This window comes from Triturus cristatus, chromosome 2_1 (assembly GCF_964204655.1).
Source record: "Triturus cristatus chromosome 2_1, aTriCri1.1, whole genome shotgun sequence".
Classification (NCBI taxonomy): Eukaryota; Metazoa; Chordata; class Amphibia; order Caudata; family Salamandridae; genus Triturus; species Triturus cristatus.
Genome location: NC_140581.1, coordinates 853,295,720 through 853,319,500, shown reverse-complemented (window position 1 = coordinate 853,319,500; position 23,781 = coordinate 853,295,720). Strand labels below are relative to the sequence as shown.

The 23,781-nt window shown below is 47.1% G+C and overlaps 1 protein-coding gene across 3 annotated transcripts in view; it reads left to right on the top strand.

Annotated features, from left to right (window-relative positions):
* The window catches only part of SMARCA2 (SWI/SNF related BAF chromatin remodeling complex subunit ATPase 2), a 1,761,756-nt gene that overhangs the window by 362,709 nt on the left and 1,375,266 nt on the right, over nucleotides 1–23,781 (top strand). For all 3 annotated transcript variants that reach the window (XM_085632958.1, XM_085632957.1, XM_085632956.1), the window contains exon 12: nucleotides 5,044–5,174. In XM_085632958.1, the coding sequence (XP_085489084.1) occupies nucleotides 5,044–5,174 (131 nt within the window). The remainder of the gene's footprint in view (nucleotides 1–5,043; nucleotides 5,175–23,781) is intronic.

Sequence of the window (23,781 nt, the reverse complement as noted above, 5' to 3'; positions counted from 1 at the left end):
GCATTCGCCTAAATGTCACAAATTATAGAAGATGACCCCATACTTTCTGACTTCCAAACAGGATTCTGTCCAGAAAGAGGCCACAGACTCTGCACTCATTGCCATCTAGGGTGACCTTAAAAATACATTAAACTGGAATGGGGTTGCTGCACTACTTCTCTTGGACCTCTCAGCTGCATTTGACACAGTTGACCATGACACACTTATACGAAGACTCTACGAAGCCGGCATAGAGGGGACTGCCCTCGACTGGATCACATCCTACCTTCAAAACAGAACAAATGTTATCCATTCTCCCTCTTTCTCATCCAAACTGTACTTCACAAAAGCAGGGGCCCCTCAAGGATCTATCATCTTACCCAGAATTTTCAACGTTCTACATGAAGTCATAACCAACAATGATCAATGAATTTCAGCTCACAACCTACAACTTTTCAAGTGACACACAAATACTCCTTAAACTGGAAAGTCCCAAAGACATTGGAAACTCACAAATCTTCAGTTCCCTCAGAGCCATTGATCAGTATATGACATGGAGCCATCTCAAAAATGCTACCTAAACGGAAATACTCACATGTGATAATTGGAAAAATGATGACCCATTCAACACCTGGCCTGACTATCTGGGACCACCTGCTAAAGTCTCTAAGCAAGTAAGAAACCATGGAATTACCATGAACTCCAAGCTATCAGTGAACACCCAAGTGGACAAATTGCTGAGATCAAGCTCTGCGATGCATCTTCCCCCACCTCGTATTTTCACACAAGGTCCAGGCTGCTAACTCTCTTGTACTGTCTAAACTTGATAATGCCAATGAAGTCTACCATGGATCATCTTTATCAACTTTGAAGAGACTACAGTGGATTCAAAAATCTGCTGCCAGACTACTCGTACATGTAAAGCCACAAGCCCACACCTCCCCAGCCTTGAAGGCCGTAAATGGGTTACTGGTTGCCAGAAGATCCACATTCAAGCTTTTGTATCACCCACAAAGCAAACATGGAACAGGACCTCAAAATCCCACCATACAAGGTGGGACAGCCTTCTCTGTTCAAGCAGCCAAACTATGGAACTCTTCACCCCCAAATATAAGATCCATGGGTAACTATTTTATTTTCAGAAGACTACTCAAGAGTTGGCTCTTCCCTACATAACCACCATACTCATACACAAGTGTACAGCATATCCCTGTGTATATAAACATATAAATTGATTATATGTATGTATCGAGATAGGTGTACTTTGTATAAATATGTATAATAATTATGTTTTTAAATACATAAATGTTTTTTTTAGGTCTGCTTAACAAATGTACATATTACTTATATATGAGAGAGAGAGAGAGAGAGAGAGAGAGAGAGAGAGAGAGAGAGAGAGAGACTGACTGACTGACTGACTGAATAGCTTTCATATAAGTTATTTGATTAGATGCTTATGGTTCTCTGTTTATCTATCACAGTATGTAACTATTTATCTGCAATTGCTTCACTATTGTAATAGTGAACAAAATGTTAGAAAAAAAAATGCTTAAAGTACAGCAACACTCGAAAGTCTGAGTTTATTGAATGCAAATTAAATCTTGATATATTGCCTTCTTTATACACAAATACCCTCTATGTACTTATGTATCTATATATTACTTTTCCTCCTACTATAAAAAAATAAATGCAACAATTTGAGTTTTCCCAATGCACTACCCTATGCTTCACCCTATACCTCATATATATCCTCTACCACCACTCTCTGACTCTTCCCAAACCTCATTCTACTGCTGTGATCTCCAAAATAACCCTTTCTGCAATCTTCCCTTCTCTGTCCCTCCTTGGATCACCCCAAACCTCATTTTGCTACCATGATCTCCCAAACAAACCTTTCTAAATTCTTCCCTCATCTATCCCGCCTTAGATTCCTCCGAAAACTCATTTAACTACTATTAACTCCCTAATCCATTTCTTGAGACTCTTTCCTCATCTCTTGTTTTACTCATCCCAAACCTCCTCCTCCTACTACTATGATGTCCCAATAAATACTTTCTGGACTCTTCCCGCTTCTATACCTCTATTATCCTTTTCAATCCAACTAACATAGTCACTTGTCCACTGCTCAAATTAACTCCTATTTCCCTATACTAATTTACCACTAATTAATTTTGGGTTTCGGAGTAGCGTGCTACTCACCGAAAAGCACTTGGACACCTCGTCGGGGATAGTAAACGCTATATAAATACAATTTCAGTTACAATTTGTAGGAAGCTGGCTCTTTATATGAAATATCAAAATGAGATATATTGTGCAAAGAGTCCAGGTATTACCTTGTCAGTGGACAGTGGCTTGCTCTAGCAATCCGAAGTTGCTCTTCTAGGGTGTAGTGTAGTCGAGCAACCTTAGGCTTATCAGAGAGGAGTTTTAGACATCTGCAAATCCATACAATATTCAAAAAATGATGCACATGACTCAATAAGGAGATCCACACCAATTTATAAAAATAACATGTAGCTTTATGTAAATGTAGGCACCAGAATAAATACGATCAGGTAAGTACGTGTTTCAATAGAAATACTTTTGCATTTAAAAAGTTGAAATTTTTCAGAAGCTGCAATGCTATCCAATGGGAGGAAGAAGAAGTATGGCATTCAGGTACAGTACAGCAACTTACAGGACCAATCTCCTGGACTTAGGGTGAGTGGTGAGCAAGGTCCAAGGCAGCACCAGCAGAACACCACCAGTGGCACTAGGGCAGCCAAGTGCAGGGGTGCAGTACATAGTCAGGTGCCCAATATTAATCTATGGGTCTTCACATGAAAAGTCTGCAAGCTTTGACTGGAAGTCCAGTCGGGCTGAACCGACAGGGGACTCGGGCCTCATGATGCTCAGGTATGAGGGTACACCATTGGTCCTCTTCTCCATGGCCCAGGGGCGACCTGTGCTGAGGTGTCCTTAGGTGTTGGGTTTTTCTTACTGGGAGCAGTCATGGTAGAGGGGGCCAGTGAACAGAGGCTGCAGGCGATGTCGGAGAGTTCACCAGGGTTGAAACCACAGTGGACTCGGTCTCTAGAAGGCTGGAGGACCACGCTGGCGCCATTGGCCCACTTCAACTCTGGCTTGGAGCAACTGGTGCAGAGGTGTCCTTAAGCGTCTGGTTTTCACGGTCTTGCTGACCTCTCAGTTTTCTGAAGGGACATGCAGGGAAGCAGGTCAGCTGCTTCATGGGAGTTCTTGGTTCATCGGTGAACTGCTGGCAGGCCTCCCTGGCTTTGGGGACTCAGCAGCTGCAGGACAAGTTGTCCATTGGTGTAATTTTCGAAGTCTGCAAAGAAGCTGTCATGGTTGGCAACAAAGCAGTTGCTGAGTCTTCTATTCTTGCTTTGTGCGACTGTCTTCTTTCAGGTCTGCAGTATTTGTTTTCTGGTGCCAGGGGTTCCCCTAAATACTGGATTTAGGGGTGTTAGGGGAGTGTAGGGTAGTAGCCATCTACCCTTGGGGTCACAACACCCCCTATATGACCTGTTCCTATAGCAAGTAGGAACAGGTCATATAGGGTCCCCAGGTTCCTAAGTTTGCCATCACAAAGATGGCCTACTCTGAAAACTTGTGTCCACTTCAGGTTAGGCCACCTTAGAGGAGGTAATAGCTTGGGGGGTGAGACACTCTTCTCCGGTGGCAGGCTGGGAGAAACGAGTCAGCCAACTCACCAGGGGCTGGTAGGTTTTCAGAAGGCATCTCTAAGGTGCCCTCTAGGTGCATGTATCAGTAAATCTAATGCGGAAATCAGTGTGGGTTTATTAATACGAGATGTTTGATACCAAACATCCCTGTTTTCAGTGAAACCATCATGTAGCTGAGAAACCCGTTTTCACCAGTGTTCAGTTTTACAATGGCTTCCCTGCTCACTTGCACTGGCAGTAATGGAACTGAACAGAACAGGGGCATATTGGCTCAGGCAGATATTTCCTCACGTATATCATAAGGAACCCTGCCTTAGGGCTGTAGAGCCTTCTGTAGGAGTGACTTACAAATATTAAATGCAGTGATAGGGGACGTAGCACACAGGAGTAAGTGCCATGTTGTGTTTTCACTCTAGTCTGCACCAAAGCACACAGCTTACTGTGGCAGTTTTGCATGTATTTGGGAGGGGTCTCTTAGGGTGGGCCAATTCGTGCTGCAGCTCTTAGAGACTCTCTTTGGTACCTCATCCCGTAGGTATCAGGGTACAATTTACTAGGGACTTACAGAGAGTGCTAAAGGTATTGCCAATTGTGAGAAACTGTTGTACAGTTTTGGGAAAGAGATCTGTGGACCTGGTTAGCAGGGACCCAGTGCACTTTCAGTTGAAGTCCCATCAAATACCTCAGAAAAAGTGGGGGTGACCACGTCAAAAACGGGCACTTTCCTACACAAATTTAGACTCAACCTTGTTGCCTGTCATGAGATTTAAGGGTCATGAGCATATAAGTATAAGGTGTTGTGTTCTGTCTGTAAAGCTTTCTAGTTGTCCCTTCCTATTTCCGCTCCATACATTTGCAGCGTACATACCTGATGATCACATGGACAGGAGGTTAAGATAGGTGGCAAGGCATTTTCCTTCCAAGCCGCTAACCCATGGAATAAGATCCCGCTAAATCATTGCAAAGTACCTGATTACCTAAAGTTACGTGTTCTTCAATTTGCTGACCCTATCCTTTAAAACCATATTTCCCTTTGGGTTAAGCAATGGTGTAGCAGGGCCCAACATTCATTTGTCTGCCTATGGATCCTCTGCTACTTCCTCTAAATCAACCTCAAAACCCTTCTTCGGCTGATCTTCTATGAAGGTATATGACCAGGGGTGTGTAAAGCTAAAGGCGATGGAGCAACACTTTGCATAGCAGTGATAAGTTATAAACCACCTCCCTAAGATATTTAATCAGTAATACATCAATTTTGCAATTTGATAATACATTAGAATTTTCTGATAACTGCATGCATCACTGTGTAATATTGCTTTGGTAATGGTAGAATATGATCAGTGGTAATTTATCTGCCATTTCTTTGTTTTACTTTTAGTTAATAGATGAGAGCAGTCAGATGAGCGATCTTCCTGTTAAAGTTATTCATACAGAGACTGGTAAAGTTCTGCTTGCACCTGATGCGCCCAAAGCAAGTCAGCTTGATACTTGGTTAGAAATGAATCCTGGGTAAGTGGATCATGTGATTTAGTAAAAATGGTTATTTTTTATAATAATTTGCAGGTAAATGTTTCAAAATGGAACCACTTATTATTAGCACCTGATGTATGTCATTATTTAATTGCATGTTAGTTGGGGTGCTAGTGTCTCCTGTACAGACATTTTCACATACTTCATGTACATCTCTAATCTAGGAGCTTGTTGCAGTGAAAAGCGTGGTAAAAATATTTATTATATGCTTCCTCTCATTTACTCCTCTAACCGTAGTGGGCCCTTTGCAATTAGACAAACTGCAGCCCTTTCATTATCACAGGGGCAATGATCCTCTGATGAATCATCCTCCGCTGATAGGAGAGGTGGAAATTAAGGTGCCCAAATTCCTTGTTAGCTGTCCAATGAGGACCATTAATAAATAGCTAACTCACAAATTCAAGATCAAATGTAAGTACACCGCTCTTTAGAAGTAGAGGATAGCAACCGAAAGACCCAACCTCGTGCTGAAGAAGTTAAGTCAAGTGAAGATTATGCAGACCAAGAGCTCTGTGACAGCAACCAGAACAAAAGATCTACTCAAAAGGAACTTGGACATGCTTATCTTTGATGTGTACTTGTGTACTTCTAAAGGCATCGTCGTTAACGACCTAATCTTCTTCACTAACAGAAGAGCCCAATGGAGAAGAGCCTTTACGTCCATGCTATGTGCCAAACCAATATGGAAAACACCTCACGATTTTAGATTATATATTATTCCCTCTCCAATTTTCAATGCTGATCTCGCCAAATCCATATTCAGCAATGGAAGCATGCTTATAGAAATGTTTGAAAAATTATTTTTGACGATTAAAAATGCAATGGCTAACAATATAACTTATACTCTACAAAATCTAACATCTACAGTGAAACCTCAATGGGCTGTTACCAGCGCTACCTCCCTACACACCATCTTCATCACATACTAGAAATAGGGTTGACCTTACCCCTTGCACCATTGGGGAATCATTTTCAATTAATCCAAGGCCGCATATAGCTGCAAAAGTCTGCCTATACACCAACTCACCGAACCTCCCTTATCCCTCCACTCACATGGCATTGAAACATAATGCTCACCCGCTATAGTTTGCAACAACAATAATCTAGGGAACTTGAGGTCTACTACCCTCTCCCCTTCTAATGTAAACTCACCCATAGGTAAGTCCCTGTCCTGCAACATGCTCCCCAACCCACAGGTTGCATCGGACCTACAACCCAGGCTACCTAGTGAAGGTAACAATTTGACACACCTTCCAACCCATTTCTCACTCCCCACCTCCGATTCATCATCCATAATACAGCAACCGTCCGTTAACTACTCCACTACCTACCTCCTCTCTTAAGAGGAATCCACACTGCCTACTTGCTCTCTCCCTTCGGATGGATCTAATTTACAGGCTACCACCAGACCTCCCACACACATGATAAACCTTCCTTACATTGAGGAGAACCTGGCTGACCTCAAGAATGATCTTAAACTAGGTGAGGAGGTGCTTCAGATCTTATTACACTTCTGTTTAAGAATGGAGAAGTTTTGGGATCTCAGTATGATTTCTGAGATTAATCAACCTAGCCTCTCCACAATGGTCAAACACTTCCGTAGGGAAATCTCGGCCAGGAATTATGCTGGCAATGCGCACTGGAACTCTCAGCCATATATTAATAATCACTTCAGACTAAATAGGATTACCGATCATTTAACTGATGAGGACATTCATTCCCTATTACAATGCTACAAATCCGATCATATTGAACCTGTTCCCTCAACGTTCAATATCCCAACTATTTCCTCCAATCCATTTAGGGAACCCAGTGTCTGCCTCAGATCTGTGAGCAAAGAAAACATACTAACTGTCCACACATCACACCTTAAAACTGTAGTGACCAAATCTCACATCAAATCGATGCTTATTAACGTCAGACCAGCGATAAGACATGCAGCTGATATTGCGGACTTCATACTCTCACATGAACTGTACCTCCTGATCTCAACTGAAACTTGGCTCATGGACACCTCACACCAGTCCTGGACATTCTAGTTCCCTCTGACTATGACATCATTAGAGTGGATAGACCAGTTAAAATTGGGGCTGGCATTGCTTACATCCATTAATCTGGTCTCTCCTTGGGGCAAATACACACTGTTCCGATGTCCTCCTACGAACAGCTGGAAATCGTCAAGATAATATGTACACTCCACACGATCTAACACCCCTCCGGAGACAATCTTCTGTCCATCGAACAAATAATGGAGACCATATGAGTTAATGCTGACAAATGCCACAACCAATATCTTCCTTGGGGATTTCAACCTACACTGGAACAACGACATTGATCCTTTACTATGCACCTTCAAGACTTTCCTGCCTACCTGAACCTCACCCAGTCTTGCAACAAGCCTACACAAAACAAAGGTTCCACCCTGGATCATATCATAGCCAGAGATAACATCATACAGCTAACTTGCGACTGGTCAGATCACCTCCTAATCTCCTTTCGAATCATGGAAAAGGTGTTGACCAGATGAGACAACCGCGTAAGACTAACCAACGGTCTTGAGATCTGAGAAACATCAATACAAATTATCTTACCATTATGAGCATTAATCTTCTGCCGCCCCCCAATATGACAAATTTAGATTTGATCACTAAATACTCTCCATGACTGATTTTGACGCACTTGCTCTTTCGCATCTCAAAAGGATACCCAGCAAATATTCAAAACCTTGGTTCATCGGCTCTCTTAACAAGGAAACTCGTAAACTAAGGCTTGCAGAAAGATCTTGGAGAAATTCTTCCTCACTAACTTACCTTAAACAACTAAGGAAGACAAGAAATACTCATAACAAACATAAAACGCAGCACCAAAACGGATCACATTAGATCGCACCTTGACCAAGTCAAAAAGAGACCAAGAAAACATTTTGAAATTATCAATCAACAAGCGAACCGCTCCTCTAATAACTCGTGGCACTCAAGAACTCCAGCCCAAGCAGTGAGGAGTTCTCAGCCCACTTCATTAAAAAAACCATTAAGATCGAATTAGATCTGCAACTCCCCAAACCAGACGTAAAGAATGAGGCTCACGCCACCCCTTCTTCGTGGCCACCTAGAGCGAGCTCTCCTCTAGTTGAATCGGTTGTTTATACTCCAAAAAATGATGCTTCATGGAATGCCTTTAGACTACCTGACGATGCGGAGCTGCTCAACATCATAACTTCATTAAAACCATCAAATCACTTCAACGATTCTATGCCTTTAAAGAGATTAACTCTTCCATTTTCCCTCTCTGGTCGAAGATTGTACATGAATCTCTCTCGCAAGGCTTGATTCCAGATTGCCTCAAGATTGGACAAGTCACCCCCTTCCCAAAGAAGCCTAATGCAGATTTATCTGATGCAAGCAACTTCCGACCAATTTCTAATATCATGACTTTATCCAAACTACTTGAGAAATACATACATACATAACTGTGTAATCACATTCAACAGTTTCGACTCCTCGACCAATACCAATCGGGCTTCCGATCTGGACGCAGTACCGAAACCGCTCTAACACACATTGTTGATGATGCCCTAAGACTTCTTGACCAGAAAGAACCTTGCCTTCTTATACTGCTTGAACTTTCCTCAGCTTTTGACACAGTCAAACACGACAAATTAAGTGACCTTCTTTAAGCAAGGATGGGGTGATGAGGTTCAGTCTTGGTTCGCTTTGTTCCTTCAAAGCAGAACACAAAGAATCAAAGTCAACCACAACCTTTTCAACAGTAAACTGGTCTCAATTGGAGTCCCACAAGGATCCACACACTCACTCTTTTCAACCTGTATTTGGAACCTCTCACCGAAATTGTGAAATGGACTAACATACAATATCATATGTACGCAGATGATACTAAACTGTATATGAAAATATCTTCACAGGACGACATCTCTACTCTCAACTGTGCTCTTTTGAAAACTCAACAGCTGTTCTCTCACAATCATCTTATACTAAATACACTCAAGACTGAATTCCTCATGCTTGCCCCCCACAATCATACTGGCCCCATTCAGGATTGGCTCAAACAACTAACCGCCCTCAATTGCACCCCACATGATGTTAGCTCCACTAGATCACTAGGCCTAATTCTGGGCAAATGACTGAATATGCATGACCACATCAGTGCAACAACAAGAGGACCCAAAGCTGAACTTGCCCCCTTTAAGTGCCACTCTGAACCTTTCTGCCAGACTCAACATGGGCTCAAGAAAACGTGACCACGGCACACCTGATCTAATCCAACTCAACTGACTTTCCCTCGATGCAAGGATCAGGTACAAGATAGCCTGTTGGACGCACAAAGCTCTGCATCAGAGCACGCCCACGTACCTGGCAAGTAAACTTGAACTATTGGGTAGGAATCTCGCCCTAAGAAGTTCAAACACTCTACTGCTGAAACCACCAAAGTTCAAAAAGAATAGAACCTACAACCTCGCCTTCTCCGGTCTTGCTCCTAGAATATGGAATGTTCTTCTGCCAGAAAAGAGAATGAACCCCTCGACATCTGCTTTAAAAAAAGTCAAAGGTTTGCTCCTGAATAGCTACATGCGACAATAGTCCTGTAACCTTTCAAACTAACTGAATTGACATTACAACCCTGCCCTCCCTTATCTACTATGCAATCTGCATCTAGGGTAACTGCTTATATGTCTAGTTTTGTCTGCAATGCACATCTGCTATATCTACGTTTAAAAAAAAACATTATTATGTTTCCTTTACCGGCTTAACCAGCCGGCTTCTTTGTACAGCGCTCTGATACCCTGCCAGGTCTTGCTCATGCTTTGTAAAACTTTTCAAATAACACATTTCGCTTCAGGGAGGTTCAAATGGACACGTATTGTTAGCACAAAACTTGTAGAATTCCTGTTCCCACGCATTAGGAGCCAAATAAGCCCAGTCAGGAGATGTGTACCTTTGACTTGTTACCTTTGCTCTTTTTGATCTCCTCACAGCTGTTTGCTCATCATTTTTGTCACTTTGATCTGATGGCTCAGAGCTTTCAGGAATAGTTGGTGGTATTCATCCTGATGTCAGACACCTTCTCAGAATCTCATCTCTTTTGGGGCAGTGTTCTCTGGGCACAACTCGCTTTCTTACTTCACCATGCCCTTTGTTGGGGTCTGTATGTTTTGTAGTCAACTCTCTTCATTCGGAACCTGCAGTTAACTCTCTGTGAACTCCCTCAGGCCAAACTAGTGCTGTCCCAGTAGCTTGCTGGTCCCCAACAGCTTGGCTAACCTGATCCCTCTAACTCACTGTTACCACCAGCACATCAGGAACAGGCGCTATTGTATCATTTAGGGGACTTGGAACTCTGTGAGTATGAGCTGCGTGCACCCAGTTCGGGAGACCCCAGCACCTGGCCGCGTTACTGGTGACCAGGATCATCTGGAAAGGCCCCTCCAGTGAGGTTCCAGGCATGTTCTGTGCACGTGCTGCTTCACCATTACCCAGTCCCCCGGACTAAGGTCATGGCACTGCTCCTGTTGACCGCAAGGGCAGCTTCTACAACCTGGTGAGAGTCAGAACGTACCACATCTGTGAGACACTTGCAGTACTCCAATATCAGATCATCTTTAATATTGACTAATTGTCACGGTGCTAGTAGCTTGTGAACGAGGATAGCCACTAACCTCGGTAGATCATCAGCAGGAACGAGGATCGGCAGATAGTTCCCCCAATTCCCCAGGGCGCAGTCCCACACAGGGCAATGAAACCACCGCTATGTGCACTACCCTCTAGGGAAGAAAAGGAAAGGGGACAAAGAATAAACACCACGGCGTCTCTCGCAACCCCTAGGTCTCCAGATAGTCAGTCCAGGCCAGCCGGGGAAACTGCACAGGGAAAGAGACAAAAGGTCCAACGTTAACAGGGAACGAAGACCCTCCCCAGATCCTCCCCCTTTCGTATCTGCTCTGGGGTTCCGTACCTGAAAGACACGACTGGTAGACAGGGAACTGGTAAGGAGGTAGGTGAGGTGACGATTTGAGGAAACGCTACCCAAGATACAATCTGTAGTTCGTAGGACCACCGGTGAGTGCTCTCGTGAATAGGTTCCGATACTCACGAAACAAAATCAGCAACTTGGAAAATCACTTCAGAAGTATCACACGCAGCAGTGGCCCGTGAATACTCTTAAAAATAAAACAAACAAACAAGCACAAAAGCAAAATCATCAATGGGTATGCAGGGAATGCAGACGATGAGCCCCTTGGTTTGGCAGGATACTATAGCCCCCAGTTATGCTTAAATACCTGACTGTATGCTGTCCTTCTGGGGAGCTCTGAAAGAGCATTTGGCCGTCGGTTACCTCACCGTGGCAAACGCGATGTTCTGCTGAGGGCGGGAACGCGCTTTCTACCTTGTATCAGTAAGCGGGGTCTTTAAGGTCAGGCAGAGACTCGGTCGTCCTGCGGGGACAACACCTTCCGCCGACCGAGTCTCGCGGGAGGCAGTTGACGCGCTTCAAAGTCGGGCTCGGGGGAGATTGCCGCTTTGGTGGCTGCGTAGCGGCAAAGAACAGGACGCATTAGCGGACTGCCAATGGAACAAGGGATCAAGTCGGGCTCGGGGGAGATTGCCGCATGGGCGGAAGTGTAGCGGTAAAGGACAGGACACATTAGCGGACAGCTAATGTAACACGGGCTCTTCCTCTCTGGTCCGGAACTCGGGAGATTGACAAGCCCCCAGCTGTGGGTGCGGCGAGGCTTTGTAGTTCCGGAGGTCGGGGAGCACCTTCCTGCTTCCGGTTTGTTTCTGCGTGGGGCATCTGGGAAATGTAGTTCCACGGCTCGGCCGTCGGCCGATGATCGCGACAGAACCTCCCCTTACGGACCGCCGTCTCGGCGGTTGCCCAGGTTTACCGGGGTGTCTCGTGTGGAAACGCTTTAACAGACGGGGGCAATGTAGGTTGCTGGCGGGTTCCATGTTCTGTCCTCAACTCCATATCCTACCCAATCGATGAGATACTGCACTCTGCCTCGAATGAGGCGAGAATCCAGTATATCCCTGTAAGCAGGATGCAAGGAGGACGCTACAGAAGGGGTGGAGTTAGAGGCGTTTATTAAGTAGTCCCTGTAATGGTCCGCTAGCTTTGGTCCCCCGCTGAGGATTATCCAGGGTTTCGGTACTGGGATCTTGCTCACGGAGGGCTGAAGTTGGTCTTGCTTCTAGGCTGGTTTCAGGTTAGCCGAGGACTCTCCGGACCGTGCCAAACGAAGAGAGAGGCTAGCGTTAGGTTAAACGTCTTGCTCAATACTTGTTTCAGGGATGGGGAGTGAGGGAAGCACACAGGTGTAGAGGTGATCGCGGCGAGCGTTCGTGAATGGGGGTGAGTGAATAGGGTGGGGAGTTAACTATGTACGAGGCGGTGAGCGGCGGCGTTTAGTGGCACGCTCCCTTCTCCCGCCTCCCGACCCAACCCGAGAAACGATCCCGTACCTGGGATAGCCACGCACCTCCACCTTGGGCGTGGCTCGGCGGAACGTGAGCGCGGAGGTCCCCCGCCTCCGACTTCCAGTCCTCCGTTCGGTCTCGGCTCTTCCCCGGCTGTTCGTGTCGCTCGGTCTCGTCTTCTTCCTCCAGTTCACCGTCGTGCTCCTTCTCCGTTCTCCCTCCGGTGTCGTCACACATCCTGGTTCTCCCTTCCCGGGCTCTTATTGGCGGTTGTCTGTCCACGTTAGAATAGAGGGCGGTGCTATCAGAGAAGGCTTCCCAGTTAAAGGTACAGGGTCCTTCTTTTGACGTGTCTGTAGCTGCTGCAGTCCACGGATCGTCCTGAGGGACACAAAGCATAGGACCTGTCAGTTCTTGAGGAGTCCACCAGTCGCCCCCTCTGAGGTCGTAGTCCCTGCTGTCCCCGTGACAATCCCTGACTTCATATTCTTCCTGTCCTTCTATATCCAAGGAAGTAGGTTTGACTGGCAACCTCATATTCACAGGGCATGGTCGAAGCAAGGAAACATGGAATACTGGGTGAATTCGCCATGCAGGGGGTAAAGTGAGCCGTACTGCCACAGGGTTGATGATTTCCTCAATCCCATAGGGCCCAATGTATTTAGGTGCTAATTTTCCCACCCCTTTTAAGTGGAGATTCTTCGTGGACAACCACACTTTGTCACCCACTTGATATGCAGGTTCCGGAGCCCTTTTTGTGTCTGCTGCCTTTTTCTGCGTGGTTTGGGCGTGGGCTAAATGCTGTTTGGCGTCTATAGGTACCGCTCTCAAATGTGCGTGATGTTCCTGTATCGAGGGGTGTTTGGACTCCACAGGCAAGTCGAAAGGCAGTATATTTGGATGAAACCCATGTAAACAAAAGAAAGGGGAGCACCCTAACGTGGAGTGTTCTGCGTTGTTGTACGCGAATTCGGCTGTCCAGATCAATGAATACCAATCAGCATTGTTTTGGAGGGTAAAACATCTTAAGTACTGCTCTAACGTTTGATTGAGCCGCTCGGTTTTCCCATCTGTTTGGGGATGGTAGCTTGTGGATAGCCGGGCGTCGAGGTTCATGACTGTACACAGCGCCTTCCAAAACCGGGAAGTGAACTGGGATCCTCGGTCGGTGATGAGAATTCGGGGTATCCCATGGGCTCTCACGATGTGTTGTAAAAATACCAAAGCCAACTCTGCTGAAGAGGGCAGTCTCTTGAGGGGAATAAAGCGTCCCATTTTTGTTAGATGGTCGACAACAACGAGAATGGTGGTGTAGCCGTCACTGGGGGGCATTTCGACTATGAAGTCCATGGATACAGTGTGCCAGGGGACTGGAGGTATCGGTATGGGCCTTAGCAACCCCACTGGTTTAGAATTGCTGGTTTTTCCCTGAGCACACACTGCACAGTGTTTTAAGTATTCCCTCGTATCTTTGCGCAGCGTAGGCCACCAGAATGACCTTTCGATATTAGCTATGGCTTTATATTCCCCTAAATGTCCTCCCAACTTGGAGTCGTGAGCCCAGGTTAACACTTGTTGCTGTAGAGCTGCATGCGGTATGTACAGAGCATGTTGGTGGTACAACAAGTCCCCTGTGGTGGTTCTGTGTTCCGGTACTTCCTGTAGACATGTTTGGCTGTCTACGTTGGTTAGTGCGACTTTAACATCTTCGATGAAATCCTGGGAGATCGCGAGGGTGTTATCCTGAAATGCCGCAGCCGGGATCATGGGAGGAGGCTCTTGGTTTTCGTCCTGAGAAGGACATGTTTCATCTTCTTGTCGGGACAAGGCATCTGCTTTTCCATTCTGGGGTCCGGGTTTGTATTTAATTAGGAAATCATAGTCAGAAAAGAATAAGGACCATCGTAGCTGGCGTGGAGTTAGAGCTCGTGCTGTTTTCAGAAAGAGGAGGTTTCGGTGATCTGTGTAGATTTCCACCGTATGCCGCGCACCCAGCAAGTAATGTCTCCACTCCTCACAGGCTCGTTTGATGGCTAGTAATTCTTTATCGGACACAGAATAATTAATCTCGCTAGGGGTCAGTTTTTTGGAATAGAATGCGACAGGATGGAGCTGTCCTGTCTCAGGTTGTCGTTGGGATAATATACCCCCTAGTGCGTACTGAGACGCGTCTGTTTCCACCACAAATGGCAGGGAAGTATCAGGATGCCTGAGGATGGGGGCATGTGTGAACCGACTTTTTAAGGTCTCGAAGGCCTGGTTGGCTTCTGCGTTCCACTGAAACAAGGCGTTTTTTCTCAGGAGGCTGGAAATGGGGTGCATCACCTTAGAGAAGTCCTTGAGAAAACGCCTGTAATAGTTGGCGAACCCCAGGAAGCTTTGCACTGCCTTCACGGTACGAGGTGGCTTCCATCCTGTTATGGCCTCTACCGGTGTCCATTTGAAAGCCTCTGGAGTTGATAACATACCCCAGGAAGGTAACCTCCTCTACATGGAACAAACATTTTTCTAGTTTGGCAAACAAGGAATGAGCGCGGAGTCTGTCCAGCACCTTTTTGACGTGGAGTATGTGTTCGGGAAGGTTGTCCGAGTACACCAAGATGTCGTCAATGTATACTATACAGTGAGTGTCCAACAGGCCGTGTAATACTTCGTCCATGAAGTATTGGAAGGCTGCGGGGGCGTTGCACAATCCAAACGGCATCACCTGGTACTCGTAAAGGCCGTATTTGGTTCGAAAGGCGGTTTTCCACTAATCTCCAGCCTTTACTCGCACCAGGTGATAGGCCCCCCGCAGATCCAGCTTGGTAAAGATCCGTGCTCCTCGTAGTTGGTCCAGTAAGACAGGAATCAGAGGTAACGGGTATCGATTTTTTTTATCATTACTTTGTTAAGAGCCCGATAATCAATACACGTTCGGAGTTCGTCACAGTCCTTCTTCGAAATGAAAAAGAGAGGAGAAGACGCGGGAGATGTAGAGTGTCGTATGAATCCTGAAGCTAGGTTTTCTTCCAGGTAAGTCTTTAGGTACTGTGTCTCCGGTTCTGTAAGGGCGTACACTCTACTGCAGGGGATGTCCGCTCCGGGAACAAGTTCTATTCAACAATTGTAGGGTCGATGGGGTGGCAATTGCGTGGCTTTTTGTTTGTCGAAGACTTCTCCGTATTCCTGGTAATCTTCGGGTAAGGAGGTAGAACCGCAGTAACCCACGGTATTACAGCCCGTAGCGAGCAACTCCGCTTGCGTGTTGGTACGTTGTGCTGGCATGATCTGTTGCTGAGTACAATGTTCTTGGCAAAATGTGGACGCCAGGGAAACGGTACGTTCCGTCCATCGGATGACCGGGTCATGTAATGTAAGCCAGGGCATACCCAGGATGAGGCGAAAATGGGGAGCGTCGATAAGATCAAATTATATGATTTCATAATGATCCTTCCCAATTCGTAAGGTAAGTGGCAGGGAACGATGTGTGACTGGTCCGGATGTTAAGGCCTTCCCATCCACAGCTTTCACAGCTTCTGGGGCTTTCTTGCGTTCACAAGGCACTCCGATATGTTTTGCGTACTGCTGGTCCATGTAGTTTCCTGTGGCTCCGGAATCCAGCAGGGCTGAGGTACTGAGAGGAAAGGAGTTTAAAACCCACAACTCGACACTCACAGAGATATGGGCTACTGCTGGTTTGATAGTGTTTGCCAGCAGCGCTGGGACTGTAGATGAACCCAAACCCAAGGCGTAGGTCCCGTCTGTCCTTGGATTCTTTAGTTTACCGACTCCTGTTGAGTCGCGGCCTGTGTTCTGGGGAGGTTGCCTCGGTCCGGACCTCTCTCCCGGGCTCTGCATTCTCTAATGAAATGCCCTCCTTTCCCGCAATACAAACACAATTTCTGTTGCCTCCTTTTTTCTCTCTCGTCAGCTGTCAAGGGTCCTCTGATTCCTCCTATCTGCATGGGTTCGGGTCTGTCGGAGAACTTGAGAGAGTCTCCCTGAGCAGGTCGTGGTCTGACAATGATGGGGCGCATCTCTCCTCGGCTTCTATCCCCTTTTCTCTCTTGCACTCTGTGGTCCAATTGCACTGTAAGCTCGATTAATTCCTCACAGGACTGGGGAAGTTGCACCACTTGGGAAAGGACGTCCTTGAGTTCGCTCCGGAGCCCTTGGTAGAACAGTGTGGTTCTTTTCTCTGGTGGCCAGTCGGTTTCCACCAACAGGCGATTGAAAGCCGTAATATATGTCAACAGGTCCTGTGATCCTTGATGGAGTGTGAGGAGTTCTTTGTCCAAGGACAACATATGCGTTTTCCTGTCGAAGAGTTTCCTCATCTCTAGACAGAAGGCCTTAAAATCATGCAGGACGGGATCGTTCCGCTCCATTAATGGGATTGTCCAGTTTGCAGCGTTTCCTCCCATATAAGACATCATAAATGAAGTCTTCGCCGCTTCTTCTTGAAAGATGGCTGGTTTACATAGAAAATGGAGACGACTTTGATTAAGGAAGGTCTCGAATTTTTTCGGATCCCCATAGAATCGTTCTGGTGGGGCCAAGGGTATACCGGGGTTATGTATTACTTGAACTGTGGGAGTAGCCCCTAGGGTAGGAGGACTGATCGTGTGTGCAGAAAAGAACCCTGGGGCCTGGGCACCCACCCCCGCAGAGGTGGTAGGTGGGGGCAGCGTCTAGTCCTTGATGTATGGACTTTTCCCTGCTGTCGGGGGTTTGCCACTCCTGGAGATACCTGCTACCTCTCTACGTAGGGTCCCTATCTCAGCACGTAGCTCTTGGGATTCTTGTCTAGAGGTGTGAACCTCATGCTGTAAAGCCGCCAGGCTCTCCACCAGTGAGGCTAACACGGCGTTCGTGTCCATCGCTCAGGCTGATGGTAAACGTGGGCTTGTCAATCTGTCACGGTGCTAGTAGCTCGTGAACGAGGATAGCCACTAACATCGGTAGATCATCAGCAGGAACGAGGATCGGAAGATAGTTCCCCCAATTCCCCAGGGCGCAGTCCCACACAGGGCAATGAAACCACCGCTATGTGCACTACCCTCTAGGGAAGAAAAGGAAAGGGGACAAAGAATAAACACCACGGCGTCTCTTGTAACCCCTAGGTCTCCAGATAGTCCGTCCAGGCCAGCCGGGTCAACTGCACAGGGAAAGAGACAAAAGGTCCAACGTTAACAGGGAACGAAGACCCTCCCCAGATCCTCTCCCTTTCGTATCTGCTTTGTGGTTCCGTACCTGAAAGACACGACTGATAGACAGGGAACTGGGAAGGAGGTAGGTAAGGTGACGATTTGAGGAAACGCTACCCAAGATACAATCTGTAGTTCGTAGGACCACCGGTGAGTGCTCTCGTGAATAGGTTCCGATACTCACGAAACAAAATCAGCAACTTGGAAAATCACTTCAGAAGTATCACACGCAGCAGTGGCCCATGAATACTCTTAAAAATAAAACAAACAAACAAGCACAAAAGCAAAATCATCAATGGGTATGCAGGGAATGCAGACGATGAGCCCCTTTGGTTTGGCAGGATACTATAGCCCCCAGTTATGCTTAAATACCTGACTGTATGCTGTCCTTCTGGGGAGCTCTGAAAGAGCGTTTGGCCGTCGGTTACCTCACCGTGGCAAACGCGATGTTCTGCTGAGGGCGGGAACGCGCTTTCTACCTCGTATCAGTAAGCGGGGTCTTTAAGGTCAGACAGAGACTCGGTCGTCCTGCGGGGACAACACCTTCCGCCGACCGAGTCTCGCGGGAGGCAGTTGACGCGCTTCAAAGTCGGGCTCGGGGGAGATTGCCGCTTTGGTGGCTGCGTAGCGGCAAAGAACAGGACGCATTAGCGGACTGCCAATGGAAAAAGGGATCAAGTCGGGCTCGGGGGAGATTGCCGCTTGGGCGGAAGTGTAGCGGTAAAGGACAGGACACATTAGCGGACAGCTAATGTAACCCAGGCTCTTCCTATCTGGTCCGGAACTCGGGAGATTGACAAGCCCCCAGCCGTGGGTGCGGCGAGGCTTTGTAGTTCCGGAGGTCGGGGAGCACCTTCCTGCTTCCGGTTTGTTTCTGCGTGGGGCATCTGGGAAATGTAGTTCCACGGCTCGGCCGTGGGCCGATGATCGCGACACTAATGCATTAACAGGAACAGCTGGTAGCCTCATCACCCGTCCCATGATCACTCCGTGAGACGACAATCCTCTCCTCTTATCTGGAATACTTCTCAAATTCATCAACACACGAGGCAATGCATCTGGCCACTTCAGAGACATAGAAGCACACAGTTTTGCCAGTCTGGATTTCAACGTGCCATTGATCTGCTTCACCAACCAATGAAGCTTCTGCTCAACCTTTATTGTTGCACATAAACCTTTTAGGACCTCATTGTTAAAATGAGTTCCTCTGTCTGACTCAAGAGAAGCCGGAAATCCCGAATCTTGGAGTCAACTCCTGTAACATCAATTTTGCTACAGTCAAACTGTCTTTTCATCCAGTAGGATCAGCTTCAACCCATTTTGATAAAATGCACACAATGACCAAAACATACCTCAAACAGTTGCAATGGGGCATCTCTATGAAGTCCATTTGCATCTGGCTAAAAAGACCTGCAGATTTACTAATGTGAGTCATGATAATGTGTTCTTCCTGGGTTTTGTTGCTGATATATTACACAAATATGACAGTGTCTCTGCAGTTGCTCTAAATCTGGGATTGTACCACACCTGTTGGAAAAGACGCATCATAGCATCTCTCCCAGCATATGCAGGACCATTGTAGTGCCTTGCCATTGGTGACAATACTGGTCTGCCTTCAATGTAATTCCACACATCTTCCATCCTGGTACAGCCTGCTCGCACCCAACCCTGCCGTTCTGCTTCTGTCAACTTATCCTGTAGCTTCCTAGCCTCCTCCCCAGTGTATAAGGCTGACAACATCATGGTACAGTCTGTGACGTCGGATGTGTTTTTCAAGATTTTTCAATTAAATGTGTGCACATTCAAAGCACAGTATCTTGCCATCTCATCTGCATAGCAGTTGCCGTCTGTGACATAGTCGGTACCCAACACATTTCACAACAGCAATTTGGGAAGGCAGTTGTAGGGACTGAAAAAGGTTCCTCACACACTCCCCATTTCTGATAGGTGAACCAGAGTATGTCATGAACCCAGGCTGTGACCTCAATTGTCCAAAGTCATGTACGACTCCAAAGCCATACTGACTATCAGTGTAAATTGTAACTCGGAGCTGTTCTGAAATGGCGCACGCTCATGTCAGACCTATGAGCTCTGCAACCTGCGCAGAAAGCACTTGTTGTAACCATGAAGCTTCCACCCCTCCAACTGTACACACAGCATACACCGCTTTCAAATTCCCTTCATTGTCTCTCAAACAAGAACTATCAACAAACAATACATGATCAGATTTAGGCTGTGGCTCTTCAGAAATATCAGGACGCAGCTTCGTACACAACTCCGTCACATCCAAGCAATCCTGTTCTGCTTCATCCACCACTTTCACATTTCCAGGCAATGGCATCAAAGTAGCTGGGTTCAACACTGTACAGCTCTTCAGAGTCATATTCTCTGCACCCAACAAAACCTGTTCATATTCTGTCAACTCACTATTGATCAGATACTGTGTTCACGTATGAGCCAACAGTATCTCCACTGTATGGTGCAGGAATAATGTCAGTGGGTGACCCATAAGAATGCTTTCACACTACTCGAGCGTCCCATACATAGATGCAACCGCTTTCAGACATCCAGGCACAGTAGCTACAGGATCAAGTGTTGCTGAAAAGTAGGCAATAAGCCTACGGTTGTTGCTTCCATGCATTTGTGTTAACGCTGAAAGGTCACAACCTTCTCTCTCACTGCAGAATAACACAAAACACTTGTTATAATCAGGCATTCCCAAAGCTGGTGCCTTGCAAAGGCATTCTTGCAGCGCTGTCAAGGCAGTCATGCAATTTTAATTCCAGGGTACCGGATCTGACACGTGTTTGTGTGTCAATCTCTGAAGAGGTTTTGCTGTCAAAGACAAATTTGGAATCCACTGTCTACAATAGCCCACCATTCCTAAGAACATGCTGACCTTTTGAGTAGTTGGAGGATTCATGTTAAGAATTGCTGAGATTCTTTCCTGTGACACTTTCCTTCCTCCTTTCTCAATGAGATGTCCTAATTACAGGACTTCAGTTCTGCAGAACTGTAACTTAGTCGGAGAAACTTTGTCCATTTTCTGCAAGATTATTCAGCAAGGCAACAGTGTTAGTTTTGTAAGTTTCTCTCGTAGTTGACACCACCAGTAGGCCGTCAATGTACTGCACTAACACAGTGATTCAGCATTTTAAGTGATTCAAGATTCTTTTTGTGTATCTGATTAAAGAGTGAGGAGCTTTACATATACGCCTGTGGGACTCTGCACCATGCCAAAACAGAATGCAAATAGTAATTGACTGTCTTTGTGCAATGGAATTGAAAAGAAGGCCTGGCACAAGTCAGTGACTAAAATCATTCAGCCTCACATGGTATTTGAAAACAAGAGCACAGCTGGATTCAGTACCACCTGACAACATGGAACAACAATGGCATTCACCTTGCACAAATCCTGCATAATGCGATATTTGCCATTCAAGCCCATAATAGGAGAATTACATGGACTTCCTCCTATTTTCTTCAGGATTCCTCGCTCAATCATTGAGCCAATTGAAGGAGTAATTACAGCAATAGTATCCGGAGACAAATTGTATTGTGGAAGTCTTGGAAACTCGGCATTTGGTTTAATTGTAATTCCTACTGGGACGACACTTTTAATTATTCCGATATCTTTACATGTAAAGTCCCAAACTTCAGGTAGCACAGTGTCTATCAATTCAACTGGCAAATCCTCACTTGTCAGGAGACGGTACATCCCCACGTCTGACTTCTATTGGGCCAGTTTGAAAACAAAATCCACATCATTTGTATGAAATTCAATTTCTCTGGGTGTGCAATAAATTGAGCAATTCAGTTTACAAAGTAAATCCAATGATTTATTCCTGGAAGACTTCAATCTACACTGGGAGGATCCTAACGTTAACCAAGTTAATGTCTTTAAAGACTTTTTAGCTGACTAGACTCTCACTCAAGGCTGCACTCTCCCAACTCACAGCAAAGGATCTACAGTAGACTCGATCATCTCTAATAAAAGGCAGTCAATGTAATCTCGATCTCTCCATGTAATTGGTCAGACCACCGTTCTATTACCTTCCAAATTCCAGGAGTTATAAAGGAAAGAACTACACAATATGTCAAACCTAAGAGATGGATTAGATATACAAAAGACCTAGACTATGAGAAATTGGCTGAGTGCTGTGAGAAGGATCTTCCCCCACCCTCCAACATAGCAAATGTCAGCGAACTCACGGACCACTACAATGCAACGATGTAAGAAATAATCGATTCAGTAAAACTGAGAAGAAGGGGGCGTGGCCAAGATGGCGGCGGAGTAGCACCGTTTCTCTGAAGCGCCGCTCGCAAGGGCCGAGAAAGACATCCAAACACTCCAGGAGCGGTGAACCAGTTGCCCCGGGTCCCCAGACACTAGTGGGCTGGGCAGAGCCCGAAAGTGCCTTCCCGACTCAGCCGCGATTGGCTGCGAGGACACTAAGGCTGCGGGTGGGTGCGGAGGCCGGAAAAATGTGGCGGCTGTCATGCCAGGCTGCCGGGTGATAAGAACACAGAGGCTGCAGCGATTGCGGACAGCGGGGCAGGCGGAGCCCCGTCGCACTTCCGTGAGGGAGGCAACACGGAGAGGTACCAGCAGTCCTGCAGTGACGCGATTTTGGACCTGTGGTAAGGAGGCCTGATTGGACCCCGGGACCGCGAGGCAGTAATTGTGAAGGAGGCCTAGGTTCTGGGCTGGGTTGTAGGCGCGCAGCCTCAAGTGGAGCCTGCGTCTCGGTGGGCGGGCGGTGTCAGTCCCGCAGGCAGGAAAAGCAGTATCGGAAGGCAGTGGGGCCAGCGAGCCGCAGGAAAGGGGCACCCTGCAAAGCGCTGGACGCAGGCGGAGGGAAGGGCACCCCTGCTGCCTGCCAATGCAGAGACCTGAGCTAGGCTCAGAAGACGATCCGGAGGCCTGTGGTATCCGCCCATCACAGCGGATTCAGGCCGTCCCGATCTAGACCCAGAAGACGATCCGGAGGCCTGCGGTATCTGGCCATTGCAGCGGACTCAGCAGATTCAGGCAGCCACAAACTGCATGCAAACCCTCCCTAGCAGATAGGCCGAACCGGCTGGGGGCTGGGAACTGCGTAACTTAAGCCGGGAGACCGCGCTAGGATCCGCACACTGGGACCCGACTTTGCTCCAGGCCCACCAATAGCCACACCTGGACTGGGCCCCCTTGTTGGGTACCACCGGTAGGCTTGCGAGGGCTGGGAGAATTGGATCCCTGTGGGAGGCCCCTCTGAAGCTCTGCAACCGCATGGAGGACCGGCTATTTTGACTGCCACAGGAAGGCCCGACTGAGCCTGAAGGCACATCCCCTGGGCACACGAGGAAGTTTGTGACAGGGGTGGACAGAGGACCCCCGGAGGCTGATGTTTAGTCCTTGACGCCCCCCACACTCCCCTGTGACAGGTAAAAGTGGACAGCGAGCCGGCAGCAAAGCTCACTGACTCGTGGATGGGCTGAAAGACGACAGTCCTTGCCTTGTAATCTCTCGACTGGGAGGTCTCCTAGCCCACGCGGCGCCGACCCACAGCAATGTCTACGTCCACGGGCGAACAAAGACGCTACAATTAAAGACCTCCTTCACAAACCGCAAAGAAATCAGGGGGTCTCGGCTTGGAGCATCAGATGGCCCAGCCCACTGAGAAAGATTTGGATCCGGCTGGCGAACGCGCAGATGATCCGATCACACAGGGCTTTATGGAGAAGCTGTTCAGTTCGCTCAGGGAGGACTTCGCAAGCCTGCAGCGAGACGTAGCTTCCAACATCAAGCTGCTGAGAACAGAGATTCAAGAAGTTGGGGACCGCGTGGACTCCCTGGAACGCAGTGGGGACCGCAGGGAAGAAGAAATCACAGGACACGCCCGGGAGCTAATAGATCTTTGAGAACGCAACGAGGAGCTCTATCTCAAACTGGAAGATCTTGAAAATCGCTCTAGGCAA